Here is a 17,506-nt window from a genome sequence, read left to right on the forward strand (position 1 = left end):
AGGCCCTTCTGCTACCCTGACTATGGGAAGGGCTTCAAGCGCATCTCCCACCTCATCATCCACCAGCGCATCCACACTGGGGAGAGGCCCTACGAGTGTCCCCAGTGTGGGAAGAGGTTTCAGACCAGCTCAAATCTCCGTCTGCATGAGTGGAGTCACACTGAGGAGAGGCCGTTCCACTGCCCTGACTGTGGGAAGGGCTTCAAGCACAACTTCACCCTCATCAGGCACCGGCGCATCCACACTGGGGAGAGGCCCTATGAGTGTTCCCAGTGTGGGAAGAGCTTCACCCAGAACTCTGACTTGACCATGTACCAGCAGAGGCACCAGTAAGGGAAGCCCTGCGAGAGCCCTGACTCCAGAAGGACTTCATGCCCAGCTCCAGTTTCATCTGCCATTGGAGGACCCATTTTGGGAAGAGCCCTGGTGATCCATTTTCCCTGTGATCCATTCTGGGAAGACAGCTGTCCCTTTTCCTGCCCCTGCCAATGATCTGATGTGGGATTGAAGAACATGAGGATCTGACCACGGCCCTGTCATTACATTCAGTCTCACCTCAGAACATTGCCAGGGTCAGGAAAGGGACCCTCTCTCTCCCTGAGGAGAAGGGTGTCCTTTCCAGGCAGGGGGAAATTGTGGCCAGGAAGAGCCAGGCAGTTGTGTTGTAGTTTTCCCTTTTTCTTTTCTCTTATCAGTATTGTTTCTGCTTCTGTTTCTTCCTTATCTTGTTGCTGTTCCCAATAAATTGTTCTTATCCCAGCCTGGGATCTTTGCCTTTTGTGCTTTCCATGGGAGGCAGGAGGGCAGCGCGGTTTTAGCAGGAGCAGGAAATTGGGGAATCCCATTCCTGAACCCTGGCCCATGGTAACCGAGCATCCCAGCTGGTCCCAGCCCTGGTGGCCATGGCAACAGCCTTGGGAGCGGGTCCCTGGCTGAGGCTGTGGGAACCTCTTCCCTCTGGTGCCCAGGGACAGGAGTGGAGGGAATGGCTGCAGCTGAGTCGGGGCAGGCTCAAGTTGGATGTCAGGAAAAGGTTTTTGCCCAGAGGCTGCTGGGGCACTGCCCAGGCTCCCCAGGGAAGGGTCCCAGCTCCAGGGCTCTCTGAGCTGCAGCAGCGTTTGGACAGCGCTGCCAGGCCCAGGCTGGCATTGCTGGGGTGTCCTGTGCAGGGCCAGCAGTTGGACTGGAGGATCCTGATGGGTCCCTCCCAGCTCAGCCAGTTCTGTGGTTCTGGGATCCCATGAGCCTGGGGATGGGGCAAATGGTTACCATGACAACGGGCTCTGGCTGCAGGCCTGAGCTGGTGTCCATGGCAACCAGCCCTGGCATGGGGTCTCCATGGAGCTGCCAAGGGACTGACCATAGCAACATGGGGCTGGTGACGGTTGCCATGGAAACTGAGCATAGCAATAAGGTCCTGGCGATGATTGCCATGGAACCTGACCATAGCAACAGGGTCCTGGTGATGGTTGCCTGCTAAGGGTCAGATTTGTCACAGGCCCTCAGAGGGGTTCCATGGGGACTTTCCAAGAGTCTCCAGGCTGTTCAAGGGCTGGAATGTCACAGGCACAGACAGGGGCTCCATGGAGGCCTCCCAGGGCTTTCTGAGGATGGTAAAGATCTGTGTGGTCAGAGGCAGTCACAGCCATTCCATGGTGACATCCCAGGGGACCTTGGGCTGCAAAGGCACTGATCTGTCACAGACACTCATGGGGGCTCCACGGTGACATCCTAGGAGTCCCCTGGCTGCCAAAGAGCTGGGATGTCCCAGACACTCACAGGGGTTCCTGTCATGGGCACAGTGAGACCTTCAGGAAAAATTTATTGGAGAAGCTCCTGTTGGGTCACAGGGTGCAGAAAGGAGCCCCAATAGCCTCCATAGATCCCCAAATGTCACCGTTGAATCAGAGATGACACAGACTCAGATGAGACGTCTAAGGGCTAAAAGCCACCTGTTTTTTCAGTCCTCTCCTTTTACACTTTGCTTTGCTACAGGTGGACCTCATTGGTCATTTAATCAACAGATTTCATGTGATTGGCCAATTAAAGCAACACCCTTCAGTAAACAACTTTATGGAAAAACCAACTTATTATAAATATTGTCAGGGTACCAGTTATTGATGTTTGTTTTACCTTGGACCATTCTGGGGGCTGCCTGGATGGGGGAAACCTTCCTGGAGCAGTTCAGTGCCAGATAAAAGGAGATGCAGAGGACCTTTTTGGTCTTCAGCTTCTAGTTTATTTTTATATTATCTCAAGTTTTGCATTGCTGTCCACATCAGGCTCAGCATGCTAGAAAAACACCTCAAAATGGCCCCAAAATATTCGGTTTCAAGGTCTTTAAAAGTTACCAATTAACTCTTAAAACATATATTATCTCTCCTTATCGGCCAATAACTCATCCCTTGACTGTCCACATAATCTCTGCACTGTGCTTTCCTTGACCAATCACCCTGCGCCACCAACACTGCAGAAAATGGAGTAGATGAAGAAGATGAAAGGGACTACACCCAAATTCCTCCATTTTGCTTCCTATCTAGATGACCCTTAAAAATCCCACAACATAAATTTCTCACCCAAGGGACATGGTATACAACCTTTTAATTTATTTCACACTTTGGTAAATTCTAATCTGTCTCAAAGTCCTGGAAGTCCTCTCCATGAGGGAAGGTTAAAGGCAGTGTTTCTCTGGGGGTCAGGACCCCTCAGAGCAGACAGAAAAATATTCTCTGTGCCCTGGATTCCCACACATTTAACCTAAAAACCTTTAACCCTTAACATGTGAAGTTACCAAAAATGTTCCAGGTGAATAGGATTAGAAGGAGAAGGAATAGAGAACAACAGAAAGACAGAAGATCCAGAGAAAGACACACACATAGGTACCAACTGCTCAGGTTCCAGCATCCCCAAGGGAGGAACCCCAAGAGAAGGCAGGACCCAGATCATAGTCTGGCCTCATGGTCTGGCTTTTAACCCCCTGGGCCTTCATGGCCCCGCCCCTGGGGTGGGACTGCCAGTTGCTTGTCCAATATGAGCTAGGGTAGCACCAGCTGCCAGTGTGTGATTGACTGATTAGCAGCTAAGCTAATCAGAGCTGGGATAACATCACCCCCTGCTGTGTGATTGACAGCTCTGCTGGGCCAGGGCTGGGGGCGGGGCTCTGTCCCACCACAAACCAAGGCCTGACCCAACCCTGGCCCCACAGGGCATTCCGAGCATCCCAAGGTGTCTCGGGACATCGATCTCATCCAGCCTCTGACAGCGACCATGATGACACTGCGGAACCTCATGGAACCATGGGTCAGTTGTGGCAATGCAGGTCCAAAGAGACTATGGTGAGACTGTGGAATCCAGGAATCATGGAATCAAGGAGACCATTGTGCAAATCATGGGCCCTATGGAAGCAAGGATCAATGATCAAACTGTGGTTTGATTGTGATTGATTTAAAATAGAAACAAGAAGCCATTGTTCCACAGTGGGGCTGTGTGGGCCCAATGGACCCTTGTGACTGTTGGGGCTGATGAAACCAAGAAGCCATTGTGACATTGCCAGACCTCATGGGATCAAGGAGACCATTGTGACAGTGTGAGGACCCATGAAGTCAATGGAACATGGAACAGGTCTGCCTGGTTTGGCCTCCTGGGGGCTGTCTGACAGGTCTCCCTGAATTTGACAAGTCAAGGGCCACTTCTCATCTGACCGTAAAGCACATGTGCTTATATTTGTATGGGAAAGAACTTTCTTTCTTGTCTAGGCACCCATGGCCAAAGTTGGGGTTCTGCGTCTAAAATTCTCTATACCCAAGGGTTACTCCCAGACAAAACCTGCCCATACAGTCAAGTCTGGCTAGATCTGACCTCTGGTGACTCCCTCTCATTTGCCTTTGTACCACTGGGGCTCACTTTTTCCCTTTCTATAGAGACCATTGTGACACTGCGGAGCATTGTGGAACCAATGAGCCATGGTGACAATGCAGGCCCTTGTGGAACCTGTTACACTGTAGGAACTTGTGGAACCAAGGGGAACATTGTGACCCTGCAGGGTACCATGGACCCAAGGGGCCATTGTGACACTGTGGGACCTTGTGGAACCAAGAACATCTTTGTGGCTCTGTTGGACCACATGGTCCCAAGGGCTCAGTGTGAAGCAGCAGGGCTTTGTGGAGCCAAGAGACCATTGTTGCATTTCAGGGCCTCATGGAGCCAAAGGGCCATGGTGATCCTGCGAGGCACTGTGGATCCTTGGAGAGCATTGTGGCATTGCAAGGCCCCACGGAATCATGGAGACCACTGTGACACTATGGGGCCCTACGGAACCAAAGGAACATTGTGACCCTGCAGGGCCTCATGGAAGCATGGGGCCATTGTGACACTATGGGAAGTTGTGGAAACAAGGACATCATTGTTGCACTACTGGGCCCCAATGGAACCAAGGGGCCATTGGACACAGTGAGGCTTCATGGAAACAATAAATCATTATGGCACTGTGGGGCCTTGTGGAACCACGGAGACCATTAAGATCCTTAAGGACTTGTGTAATCAAGGGGCTGTTATGGCACCATGAGACATCATGGAAGCAAGAAAACCATTGTGACATTGCAAGGCCTCATGGAAGCAAGAAGCTGCTATGACACTGCAAGCAGCTACTTGTTCCCTGTGGAGGGAAGGGAACGTGAAGTAGGTGTGGCTGCCTTGGCCTCCCAGGGGTCACCTGACAGGTCTGGCTGACCTTGGAATGTGGAAGGCCACTCCCATCTGCCCCTGAAACACTGGGGCTCTGGGGTTTTCTTTTTATGGAAAAGAACTGTCCATCTTTTCCTGGCATCCATGGCCAAAATCCAAATTTCTGAGTATCTAAGGATTGTTGCCAGACAAAAGTTGCCGGGACAGACAGGTCTGACTGGTCTTTGACTCCTGAGGGGCAGCACTCACCTGTTCTCCACACACTGGAAAGGGCTCTCTGCTTTTCTTTTTATGGAAGAAAAACATTCCTCTTCTCCAGGCACAAATGTCTGAAATTAGGACTCCGCATTCATAATTTCAAATATCCAAGGGTTGCTCCAAGCAAACCTGCCAGGGCAGACAGGTCAGGCTTGCCTTGGCCTCTGGTGGTTTCCACTCATCACCTTCTGAAACATGGGGGCTCCGTGGTTTGCTTCCTATGGAGACCAATGTGACATTTGGGAGCCTTGTGAAATGAAAGGGCCATTGTGACACTGCAGAGCACCATGGATCCAAGGGACATTGTGACACTGTAGAGCCTTGTGGAACCAAGGACATCATTGTGGCTCTGTTGGGCTGGATGGTCCCAAGGGACCATTGTAAATCACCAATGTGAGAGTTGTCCCAGCTGTAACTCAGAGTCAGCCAGATTTTACCCCAGAAGAACTGGGCATGAGTTTCAAGTCCTAGGAGTCCTTCTTTTAACTTAGGGTGAGCTTGAGAAGTCCCCCCTAAGCCTTTAGTGTTGTTATGATAAGTTGCCAAGTTCTACTCCCCTATTGGTTTATTGGTTACTTATTTCTTCTACATGTTATTGTACTAGTTTTCAAGCCCCAAGTAGCTATGTTGTTGCTTCCTCCTTGACTCAGGTTTTAGGATCCTGCCCCTTGTACTGTGTTGGACTTCTCCATGTGTATTGTTTTTCACCCTGTTATTAAAGTTCCTTTTAAACAACTCCATTGATCCTGCTCCTTTTCATTTTCACCACCCTCGTCCTGAAGTCAGGGAACCAGAGAGGTTTATTGCAGCCACCCTCATTGGGACATTTGGCGCCCAAACAGGGACCACAACGTTCAGGGCTCCCTGTGTCAGTCTTGTCAGCTGGGGTTAGCTGATGGATAGGTCAGAGCTCCCTGGGATTTTGGATTGCGCCAGGCTCAGCAGATTCAACGTTGCTTCAAGGGACCTTGGCAAGGATCAGCAGGGACAATGACGGTTTCACCTGCATATGATTGCAGGTGGGTTTGTGGAAATGCAAGACGTTCATTGCCCATTTAGTCACTGTGTTTTTACAGTATGCACCCATGACCCATAATTAATTTGGAGTGTTCCTGTGGCTCTTCCCCACAAGGCAGAGAAAGAGAAAAATGGGCAGCCAGATGTTCAAAGTAGAAAGGAGCATAAATGGATGCTTTAATTCTCACTGATCATGACAAAATATTTTCAAAGAACAAATTAAAATCAATCATGAGGTGGGTCATTAACAATTTTCCAGATGCCTCTGCTGATGAAATCCATACCACTAAATTTTGGGTACTCAGTGGGAGTTAAACTGTACAATTTTTGATCAAAAGGGACCCCATTGCACCCTGCGTGCTCGCCATCGTCTACACCACACCTGACCAGCAAGCAGTGTGTTGAAAACTCAATCCGTTGGTAACTCCTAACTCGGGAACTCCCCTCAAACCTGCCTTTCTCAAACCTTTAATGATGGTCCAAGATGGCAATGGCCATGCTGTCTTGGAGCATCATGCCCTGGAGACTCAAGACAGAACGAGCCAAAATATGTCTCAGGAACCTGACCTGAGCCTACCGTCCCTCCATCTTGGCTCCTCCACTTCCTGCTACCACAACTTTCGTCTCTGCTCTGAAAAATGCTCCGGACTCCACCCACACAACTGCGGGTCTGGCCCTCACTGTCAATCATTCCCTCTCAACCCTGGACCATGCCTCCAGTTAAGGAAGGAGACTGGCAAATAGCCTCAAAATTCCTCATTGCCCTGGTTTGTTATGAAAAAAGGGGGCAGAATCCCAGGTATCAGCCACTGGTTTGCAGGGTAATCAAGGATCTTTGTATCTAAAGACTATAGGAAGGACTCACCTTGCTTTAATGATCTAATGAGGGCCATGTTTACAGCACATGTCTCAGACATGTATGATTTAGAATATATTATGTTGTTGTCACCTAGAGAATACACGCGGTGGGAAGAGGGATGGAAGTGTTTATTATGCTAACAGCAATAACTATGCTAATAATGAGGCAAGGGCGGAATTGACAATCAGCCATCTAGCTGGAGAAGGACAACACAGCCTACCAGATGATCAAGCAGCAGGTATGCCCAGAGAAGTATTGGATGATATCAAAGAGATGGCTTTGAAAGCTTTAATCCAGGTGTCAGATGGTAGCACCCCCAGTTCAGCCTACCTTGGGTGGCTGCAGCTAAAGCTTTAGGACAATCAGACCATCTTGGGTGCCTGTTAAGTAAGCAAACCAATGCTACCTCCCTCAAATTGAGTGGCCTGCTCTCAGACATAAAGACCATCAAACATGCCACCTTGCAGAACAGCGATAGAGTTTTTACTCTGGGTATATGGGCATGGCTGTGTAGACTCTGAGGGCATGTGCTGCATGAACCTCTCCAACCACAGAGAGTCAATCCACAAGAGCATTCAGGTACTGAATGAAGAGATCAAGAAGCTTCAAGTGGAAAACAACGACTGGTTCAATAAACTCTTCCAATCCAAGGAACTAAAGGGTTGGATGATGTCTATCTAAAACAGGACTATAAATTATCTTAGCTGTTGTTGTATAGTTAATTGTCTCATGTTTGTTTGGATGCTTTTAGAAAGTCTTACAAAATTCTTTCAGTTCCATCTGTGTTGTAAAACAGAAAGAGGGAAGATACCCAAAACAGGCTCCTCATGGACAACTTGGAGGAGAGAACTGGAGGTCAGGATGGCACAAAAACCTCTCAGACACTCAGTGTGGGCAAGAAAATGCCTAAAAGTACCTAAAAGTATTCCTAAATCCATAAAGTACATTAAAAACCATAAGTATCTAAAGCCATTAGTGAGCCCCACTGAGTGTAAGTACAAAGCTATCAAAGGACTCATTAAAGCACATAGGTGGGGCCATGATTGCACAAACCTGTCACAGAGTCTGTATCAAAAGGGAAACCCCAAGTACCTTAAAATAACTGAAGTATCCTGAAGCATTAATGAGCCCTAATGAGTATTGTTACTGACAAAGCCTCTCCAGGGACTAATTACAGCAGATAATTGGAGGCCATGATTGCACAAACCTCTCAGAGACTCCAAGGCAAAAGCCAAACCCAAAGTCCTTTGACAAACCTGCAGTCCCTACAGGGAGCATTCAGGAGCCCCCAGGGCCATTGCTGAGCAAGGCTCCCCAGGGACTCCTTCCAGCAGATCCTTGAGGCCACTGGGATGTGGGCTAGGGGGGGATGCTGAGTGCAGGACAAGGGGCTGACAGTGCCCAGCCTGGCTGGGGCTGTGCCAGGAGGCCCCAGGGCCTCAGGACAAGGTGTCTCCTCACAGCCCTTGGTGGCACAGACCCTGCTGTGCCCCTGGGCACCAAGACTTGCCTTCTCTTTGTCCCCACCTTTCATCAGCGCCTCTAGTTCACTGCTCTGCCTGGGACCTGGGAACACATTCTCAGTGGTGTTCCTCAGTGGGACCCATTAAAAGCCCAAGAAAGTTTGGAGTTGGATTCTGACTTGGAGTTCTGGAGAGGTTTCTTCAGCTCCCTCTCAGGGACTGATGTTCAGGGCCTGAGCACAAAGCCCCAGAGGCTCATTAAAGTCCTTGTGCTGTGTCTGTGCTGCTGAGCTGGGCTGGGCTCCTGGCACAGAGGCAGTTCCTGGTAACCAAGAAGAGCTTCAAAAACACATTTCTCTTGATGAGCAGCTCTTCTGCCAGCCCAGCAGGGCTGGGGCACTGCCTGCAGCCAGCCCGGGCACAGCACAGAGGCACAGAGAGCTTCAATCAGTCAGGGCTGAGAAGGTGCTGAGAAGTGCCTGGGGCAGAATCACTGCCAGCCCTTGGCACAGGAACCTCTGGCTGCAGGAGAAAGCAGCTGCAGCTCCTGGAGCCATCTCCTAAAGCTGGAACATCCCAATGCCTGCAGACCCTGTGAGTACATTCTCTGATTGTCTCTAGTGCAGAGCAGCCAGGGGTGCCCAGGGCTGTCGTGCAGAGCAGGGTCCTGCAGCCCAGGGCGCTGTGCTTGGGCAGGGACTCTGCTGCCTGCCAGGGACAGCTCTCAGCCAGCCCTGGCAGCTGCTCCCAGTGCTCAGGGACAAGATCTGGGTGGGAGGAGACAGCTGGTAAGGCTTGGAAGTGTTCTCCTTGTGTGGTAGGGATGCTGCATTTTTTTAGGAGTGCTTCCATCATGGCATTGAACTGCAGAAATTAGATTATACAGGGAGCACAGCAGAGAAGGGGCTGCGTAAAAGGGGATAAATTGCGTTTATGTTCTACTGTCCTAGGTTGCTGGGATGGAAACTGCACACAGACATTCATCTCTCATTTCAGGCTGAGAAAAATAAAAAACATTCTCTGAGATCTTGCTAAACCAGGCACTGACAGATATCAGCACAGGGGCCTTTAGGAGCAGCATCAGTGTCACATTTCTAGCCAACTCTGGGTTGCTCTGATGGTGCCTGCAGAGCCAGAGCTGTCCCTGGGAAGTGCCAGAGCTGGGAGGGGTCTGCAGGGCAGAGCTGAGCCCCCAGGGCTGGGCTGGGCTCTGGCAGCACTGGCAGGGCCCAGCCCTGGGCACAGGGAGCAGCTGCTGGCAGGGACAGCTCCAGGCAGCAGAGCCCGGAGCAGGCAGAGGGGGGAAAGTGCCCCCAGGCTGTGCTGGGATATTTAAAGTCCTCTCCAAACACAGCTATTCCATGATTACTTTTCTTACAGAACCCCATGCAAGGACAGCAGAAATGTCCAACAGCAGCTCCATCAGGCACTTCCTCCTGCTGGCATTGGCAGACACGCGGCAGCTGCAGCTCCTGCACTTCTGCCTCTTGCTGGGCATCTCCCTGGCTGCCCTCCTGGCCAACGGCCTCATCATCAGCGCCATAGCCTGCGGCCACCACCTGCACACACCCATGTTCTTCTTCCTGCTCAACCTGGCCCTCAGCGACCTGGGCTCCATCTGCACCACTGTCCCCAAAGCCATGCACAATTCCCTCTGGGACACCAGGGACATCTCCTACACAGGATGTGCTGCTCAGCTCTTTTTTTTTCTGTTCTTCATCTCAGCAGAGTTTTTCCTCCTGACCGTCATGTGCTATGACCGCTACGTGTCCATCTGCAAACCCCTGCACTACGGGACCCTCCTGGGCAGCAGAGCTTGTGCCCACATGGCAGCAGCTGCCTGGGCCAGTGGCTTTCTCAATGCTCTCATGCACACAGCCAATACATTTTCCCTGCCCCTGTGCCATGGCAATGCCCTTGGCCAGTTCTTCTGTGAGGTGCCCCAGATCCTCAAGCTCTCCTGCTCACAGTCAAACCTCAAGGAACTTGTACTTATTGTGTTGTCCATATGTTCTGCATTTGGTTGTTTTGTGTTCATTGTTTTCTCCTATGTGCAGATCTTCAGTGCTGTCCTGAGGATCCCCTCTGAGCAGGGACGGCACAAAGCCTTTTCCACCTGTCTCCCTCACCTGGTCGTGGTCTCCCTGTTCATCAGCACTGCAGCGTTTGCCTACCTGAAGCCCCCCTCCATTTCCTCCCCATCCCTGGATCTGGCCCTGTCAGTTCTGTACTCGGTGGTGCCTCCAGTGCTGAACCCCCTCATCTACAGCCTGAGGAACCAGGAGCTCAAAGCTGCAGTGTGGAGACTGAGGACTGGATGGTTACAGAAACATTAAACTGCTGTTCAGTTTCTTCCAATCACTTGTAATAAAAGTCAATTTTGATAATTTTTGTTGTTTTTATTGAATGTTTTTTCTTCTAATTTTTTAATATAGACAAAAAAGAAATGTAATTGTTTGTGCCATATCTCATTTTGTTTCTCTCCACCTTCCCTATGGTCACAGACTGTGTCTATGAGGGGTGTTGCTCTCAGTGCCTTTAAATGAATTAAAGGACCTCCCAGCAAAGTTTTCTGCAGAGATGCCCTTTTGTTGCCTTCCCTGGAGCTGCAGCAGCAATGTCTGTGTGCAGAGCTGGGGGCAGATCAGTGCTGGCCCAGCAGCTGTGCCCAGCAGCAGCAGCACTTGGTGTTGCCAGTGCTGCTGCCGTGGCCCTGCCCCGCTGCCCTGGTGGCCCTGGTGTTGCTGCGGGGCCTGAGTGCTCTCGGGGCCGGGCACAGCCCTGGGGGTGGCAGTGCCGGGGCTGCAGCAGGGACAGGCCATGGGCACTGCTGGGGCAGCGCTGACGCCTCAGCCCAGGCCCTGGGGGCTCCAGGCTCCTTGCCCAGGCTCTCTCAAGAACACACCCAGGCCAGTGCTGAGCACAGAAACCCCCATGGGCAGCCCCAGGCTGGCTGTGGGTAGGCTGGGGGCAAACAGCATGGCTGGGGCTCTGCAAGGGCCCTGGGGCAGATGGGAAGGAGCAGCAGAGCAGAGGCTGATCCATCCCCAGTGTGCTGGACAGCCCAGGGCGGTGTCCCAGAGTGTCCTGATGGAGCTGCCAACAACATCCCCCCTCTGCAGCCCTGGCCTCTCCCCCAGCTCACACAGGTGCCCCATCCTTGCAGGCACAGACACGGCAGCACTGGCTCAGCAGCCCCTGTTTGCACTGCACAGAGCAGGGGGAGCACCCCCATGCTGTTGGTGTGGGGACATGAACCTGAGGGAGCACAAAGGCCATCAGCGCCTGGTGGAGAACACCTGTCCTAAGGGCAACCTGTCCTAATATTAAAAATTGTGACAAACATTGTATTAAGCAGCTCAGTCTTTTCCTTATCTTTAGTTTCTATATTCTCCACTGCATCCAATGAAGAGTAGAGATTCTTATCTCATGTTTGGCTGTAAATTTATTAGTAGAAATATTTTCTATCATTTTTCACAGAAGTGGTCAGGTTAAGCTCAATTTTAGCTTTCACACCTCAACTTTTTTTTCTGCATGGCCTAACAACATTCTTAAATACTTCCTAAGTTGATTGACCTTCTCTCCAAAGTTGATGCATCTTATTCTTTCCCTTGAATCCCTGCAAAAGCTCTATGGGCAGCCAGGACAGTAATTTTCCTCAATAGCTCATCTTTTGGCCCACTGGGAAGGGCTTCTCCTTCCCTCTTAAGATTACTATCTTGAAATGTGTACATCCTTCCTGGACCCCTTTGTTTTTAAGGCCTGTTTCCCTTAAAAGAATCAGTACATGATGTGGTACTCCCCAAAACTACATCCTAAATAGGCCAAAGTCTGCCCTTCCTAATTCCAGTGCAGAAGTTTTGTTGCTGCCCCTCCTTCTTTCACAGAACTATGAAAACTTCATTATTTCATGGTTAATGTGCCCCAGGCTGCCTCCGAGCCCTACATCTGCCACCAGCCCTTCTCTGTTTGTGAACAGCAGCAGAGAGAGCTTTCCTTGGCAGTGAGGGTGTCATCAAAAATTCTGTAAAACAGAAAACTCCTTAACCCCAATGCAGCATTAAGAAGCAGCATTCTTTATTCAGCTGGATGCACGGGGGATAGCTCCTTCCAAAGCCGTGCTTGCTGAGCACAGGAAAGTTTCTGTTAATTTTCTATATATTGCACACATATTCGTTGATTTTCCCTGACTAAACACACATATGATAATCATTTCCCCAAAATCATTAGCACATTTCTCCTCCCCTTTTTGCATGCGTTCTTCTCTCCTGGAGTCCCTCTGGTGGTCCCTGGTGGTTGTGGACCCCAATGTTCCAGTGGGCCTGGCTGAGCTGGCAGGACACTGAGGATGGTGAACTTCCAGTTCCCCTTCTCATCAATGGGCATTGTGTGGTTTCCATAGGCCTGGGGTTTTGGAGAACAAGCTCCAGATGTTAGCTCTGCTGGTGGAGACAATTTATCATCTGGTAACATGAGGTCACAAAGTGGGCTATGACATCACAGAGCGGGTTATGTGAGGTGTTTGAGCAGCTATGACGACATATACTGCCTCTGTGTCATCACAGAGCCATCTGTGACATCAGAGGGCAGAGGTCTGACATCACAGAGCAGACTGTGACATCACAGAGCTGGCTGTGACCTGCAGTGACACACCATCAGAGATCAGCTTTGTGACATTGGAGAATGGGCTGTGACATCACAGATTTGGCTGTGACATCACAGATTTGGCTGTGACATCAGAGACCAGCTGTGTGACATCCCAGCAGGGCTGTGTCAGGTCACTGGGTTGGTCACTCTGCCCCAGCTCCCCCTCACAGTTTCTCCCAACAAGTCCAATGCTGTTCATGCCCAGCAGGGTCCCTGTCCCCCGGGATACCCCCGGCCCACCTGGAGCCACAGCCTCCACCAAAGGATGTTCCACAGGATCCACCCCAGAGCCTGACAGGGGACAAGGGGCCAGGGCTGTGTGACCAGGACATCATGGACAGGGATTATCCAGGTCTCTGTGGCCTGGTTGGTGTTGCCCTGGGCAGGAAAGATGTCTGGCAGCTGGAGCAGGGTCTGGGAAGGGCCTCCAAGGTGGGGCTGGGGCCCTTGGGCTGTGAACAGAGGCTGAGGGAGCTGGGATGGTCCAGCCTGGAGCAGGGAAGTCTGAGGGGCTCCTCATCCCAGCCTGGCAGTGCCAGTGAGGAGGGGATGGAGAACACAGAGCCAGGCTCTTCACCAGGGGGATGGTGGGAGACAAAAGCCAATGGGTGGGAGGGGAAAGAGGAGAGATCAGCCAGGACAGGAGGAAATTAAATGAGTCAGGCTGGTTTCAGCATTTCCTCAACACCAAGAGCAGCCTGACTTCCCTTCTCCATCCACCACTGGCAGCTTTGCAAATCAGGAATTGTTGGAGCTGTTTTGCCCCCACTCCAGGATGAGCATCCTGATACAAGGACTGAATTGTGTTTTTTTTATCTATCACAGAACCATGTTCATCTGAAATTAATTTTAGTATGGGAATCTCTTGTGGAGGGTGCACTCATCAGAGGCAGCTGAGACATTGTTCATAGCTCAGGGAAGAGTTTGTAATTGTGTGCTTGTATTAAATTGTGTCCTGTTCAACTGTGGTCTGTTGACCATGAAGAGAAAGTTTCTGTGCCTCTGAGTCTCACCAGTTCCTGACCCCCAAAGGACACAGAACTGATGAGTTGCGGTTCCCACTCCATTGGCTGCACTGGCACCTCCCTCCATGCACAGAGCTGAGCTCCCTTGTCCCAGAAAGTCCCTGGCAATGCAGGGATGAAGGAAACAGGACAGGCTGTGGGGATCAGGGGCAGGGCAGAGCCAGGGAAGATAATGACTTTTGCATTTGATGGAGCTGTGTCTTCCCCTGGCTTTGTTGGCTGACAAGAAATGAACATCCCGCTGTTTCTCGGGCAGCTCCTTCTCCAAGGAAAGCAGGTGGGAGTAGGAGCCAAGGAGCTGAAAGCTGCAGGTGCAGCCTGGGCTGGAGGGAGTTCAGATTTGCACAAGGCTGCTCTGAGTGCCAGGGCTGGGATGGGAGAAATGGTGGGGTGGGGTTAGACAGAGTAGGAATCCGTCCTGAATTAGGTGAAGTGTCTGACAAGGGTGAAAAGTCAAACGGCCAAAGCTGAAGGAAAAACTCGCATGCCAAGACAGCAAGGAGACAGAGAAAGAAAAACAGAAAAGACCATGAGGTCAATTTGCCCCGACCTAGAAATTCCTTTGATAAAGAAGAACTGGTGCTAAATGTCATGCAAGATGAATATGTATGAACTTATTGTGAAACTGTATGCATATGCATTTGGAAGGGGGATAAAAGGAGGTCTGAAATCTTCAGGGGTACACATGCCTTTTGAAGAGAATTTTTCTCTGTGTGCGTCCGGCGCCGTAAATAAACATACTGAGCTTTACAACTTTTATAAAGTTGTGAGGTTTCTTCTTTTCTCCGCAAAACATTCTGGCGAGCCAGCCAGAAGTTCTCTGTCCCCACAGGGGCAGGGGGGATAGACGGACCTCCAAGGCACGCCCCAGGATTTTTTTCCTGGTGGGGCTTCGCTTGTCTCAACTTGCCACCTGCGAGGACAGACAATGACCCGCTGGCCTGCGGAGGAAGATACGGTAGGTACTGAGGGGCCCCAGGGGCGAGGAAGGAGAGAAAGGGAGTAAACCACCCAGAGATGTCTGGGTTCATGGGTTCAGCTGATAGAGCAGCTGTATTAGAGACGGGGTTGAGCTGATAGAGCAGCTGTATTAGAGACGGGGTTCATCGTTCTGATAGAGCAGACCGCTAGCGGCTTTGGGGGTAAGCCGGGTGAACCCGTGTATGTGTGTATTGGGGATTCATAGTTCTGATGGAGCAGAACTGGTGAGCCGTTGTGTGTTTTGTTTGTGTGTGTGAGTGATGTCCGGACACTGTGTTGCTGTATGGTTAATGTGTGTGGCAAGTGCACTGTATTTGTGATCATGCAGGTGATAAGTGTATGATGGTGTATAAAAGAGAGTAAATCTACAGTGCCCTACAGTGCGGGGGGGGGGGGGGGGGGTCAGTACTCCCCATGTTTGAAGCAGCTGAGTGAGGCCAGAGGCGCCGGCTGCAGCAAGCTGCGGGGGCAGGGAGAGAAGTGCCCTGCGGAGAAGCGAGTGGAGGAATGTCAGTGATGGTATTTATCGTGTTTAAATGTAGTGATTTGTGTAGATTTGGTACATTTTAACCGTGAGTATGAGCTCAGAGAGTTCCTTTGCCTTGGATGTTTGGACTTGATCTCTAGACTGTGTGCTGTTATTTTGATTGTGTCCAGGAAAAATTGATTTGAGTAAATGCTGAATTATGGTGTGCTGTGTTGTGTTGAGAAAAGTGAGCACTTTGAGAAATATGCCCTTTCCCAGTGATTTTGTGTGGTGATTTTCTTCCGCTGCATTGTGGTAATTTGATTCTCAGACTGTATAGTGGTGTTTGTGGAGATTTTAAGATTTTGTTGCAACAAGAGTAGCATTTTACATAGGAGACCTATAGTACGGTGATTTATGTTTAACTTCGATAAAGTGAGTTAAAGGAATTCCAAGAATTCTCCCCCTCACAGCAATTCAAGCCTTGGCTCTAGTGAATTTGAGATAAGGCGGGGAGGGGGGGGGTGCGTGTGTCTGTGTCTGTGTCTGCAGGTATATCAGAGTTTCGGCTGTGACTAGCACAGCCCTTTTGCAAAGCAGCAAAACAAGTGTAAGTAGACACAGTGCTTAATTAGATTGTGCAAGAAGAGAACTAGAAAAGACTGATATTTTGTAAAACAGAGTTTATATAGAAGGGATGAATGAGATGAATTAGTTAATGAGACTTATGAGATTTATGAGACTTCGGTTGGTACTGCAGTAAGTCTTTACTGGAAACAATCCGCTGAAAGGATTTAAAGTTCTCTGTAACAAACAGAATAGCCTGCCTTTGTGAGCAATTTCGGGGAGCCTTTGGTGCATCAAGAGGCTAGCAGGCTATGTCAGGTGACAGTGGCTGTCCCCTGGGCACAGGGACAGCTCTGGCTGCCCTGTCTCCCCAGGGAACACAGGAATGGCCTGTGGGCAAGAGCTGGATGTGCAGGTATTATTGCAGTGCGGTGTTTATGAGAAACACTGGTATTGCTGTTTTGCTGTTCTAATAAGTGTCAGGGCACATGCCCCGAGTGTAAATTAGAGGTTTCTGGTCAAACAGATTCAGAACCTAAGGTCTTAGAGCTTGTGTGTGGGAATCACATCTGATACCTGCCACCTGGAGCTGTGTATAGAGGAGGAAAACTGAGAAACTACTGTGAAGGTCTGTAAAAGGTTTGAGTGGAAGCGAGATAGGGCAAGGAGAAATAAATAATGAGAACTGACCAGAGCAAACAGGTTCCTAAATTAGCCCCTTTTGGGAGGGGCTCACTGGGAGGAGGTTGCCAGTAAGAGCAGCTCAGAAAATAAAAAGATTTATAGTGCTTCATTGCTGTTAGTACTGTTTTATAATAGGAAGATAAATGGGATAGTTTTTGTATGCTGAAATGTCTTTTGTTTTAAAAAATCACCCAGAATGACAAAGAGACTGTGAGATCAGACTGCCCTCTGGTCTTGGCCCCTGAAAAGGAAAACAAGGCAAAGAGAAAGCAAATCAAACATGTTGTTCAGCATGCAGCATAAGATAGCAACGTATGAAATCAGGCAAGGATTATCACGCTGAAATGCGAAGCAATCACAGTTCGCAAAATGAGTACATATGATTTGTAAAGGCTTCCTCCCAAGGTAAGGGAGGAGGGGTAAAGGTAACCTTCCCAAAAGGGAAGAATTTTTGTCGGCACAAGGGTTATGTGTTCAGTTTTAAATAAAGCTTTAGTACCTGTGGAGAATGTTTATGTTGTAGTGTGGGGAATGAACAACTGGCCAGTCTGAGAAGGCATACTTTTGCAAACCTTTAAAGTAACATGTGTACTATGTGTACCTAAAAGCTTTTGTACAATTCGCTCAATTTGCTAAATATTCTCAAATGAGAAAGGTTACTCTGGAGGCAAATAATATAAAGATGTTAGGCTTAATATTAATCTATATGCCACTATCACTCAGGTGAGCTGATAATGTGATCCTTGCCTCCAGACTAACCTCAAAATACCCCCGGGCTAAAACTCGGTCAGACTGGGAGAGGCCATGGGCCTGTACAGCAGTGGCAAATCAACTTTTCAGAACTCCCAAGGAAAGG

The 17,506-nt window shown here is 49.9% G+C and overlaps 1 protein-coding gene across 1 annotated transcript; it reads left to right on the plus strand.

Annotated features, from left to right (window-relative positions):
- Positions 1-9,641: 9,641 nt before the first annotated feature.
- On the plus strand, positions 9,642-10,616 carry LOC141727803 (olfactory receptor 14J1-like). The gene has a single exon (XM_074534092.1). It carries the CDS (start codon positions 9,642-9,644, stop codon positions 10,614-10,616), a length of 975 nt encoding a protein of 324 aa, XP_074390193.1.
- The last annotated feature ends 6,890 nt before the right edge of the window (positions 10,617-17,506 follow it).

Source organism: Zonotrichia albicollis, unplaced genomic scaffold (genome assembly GCF_047830755.1).
Source record: "Zonotrichia albicollis isolate bZonAlb1 unplaced genomic scaffold, bZonAlb1.hap1 Scaffold_254, whole genome shotgun sequence".
NCBI lineage: Eukaryota > Metazoa > Chordata > Aves > Passeriformes > Passerellidae > Zonotrichia > Zonotrichia albicollis.

What these genes read in the sequence shown, in the direction of transcription:
- LOC141727803 (XM_074534092.1), top strand. Translation starts at nt 9,642, where the DNA reads ATGATTACTTTTCTTACAGAACCCCATGCAAGGACAGCAGAAATGTCC.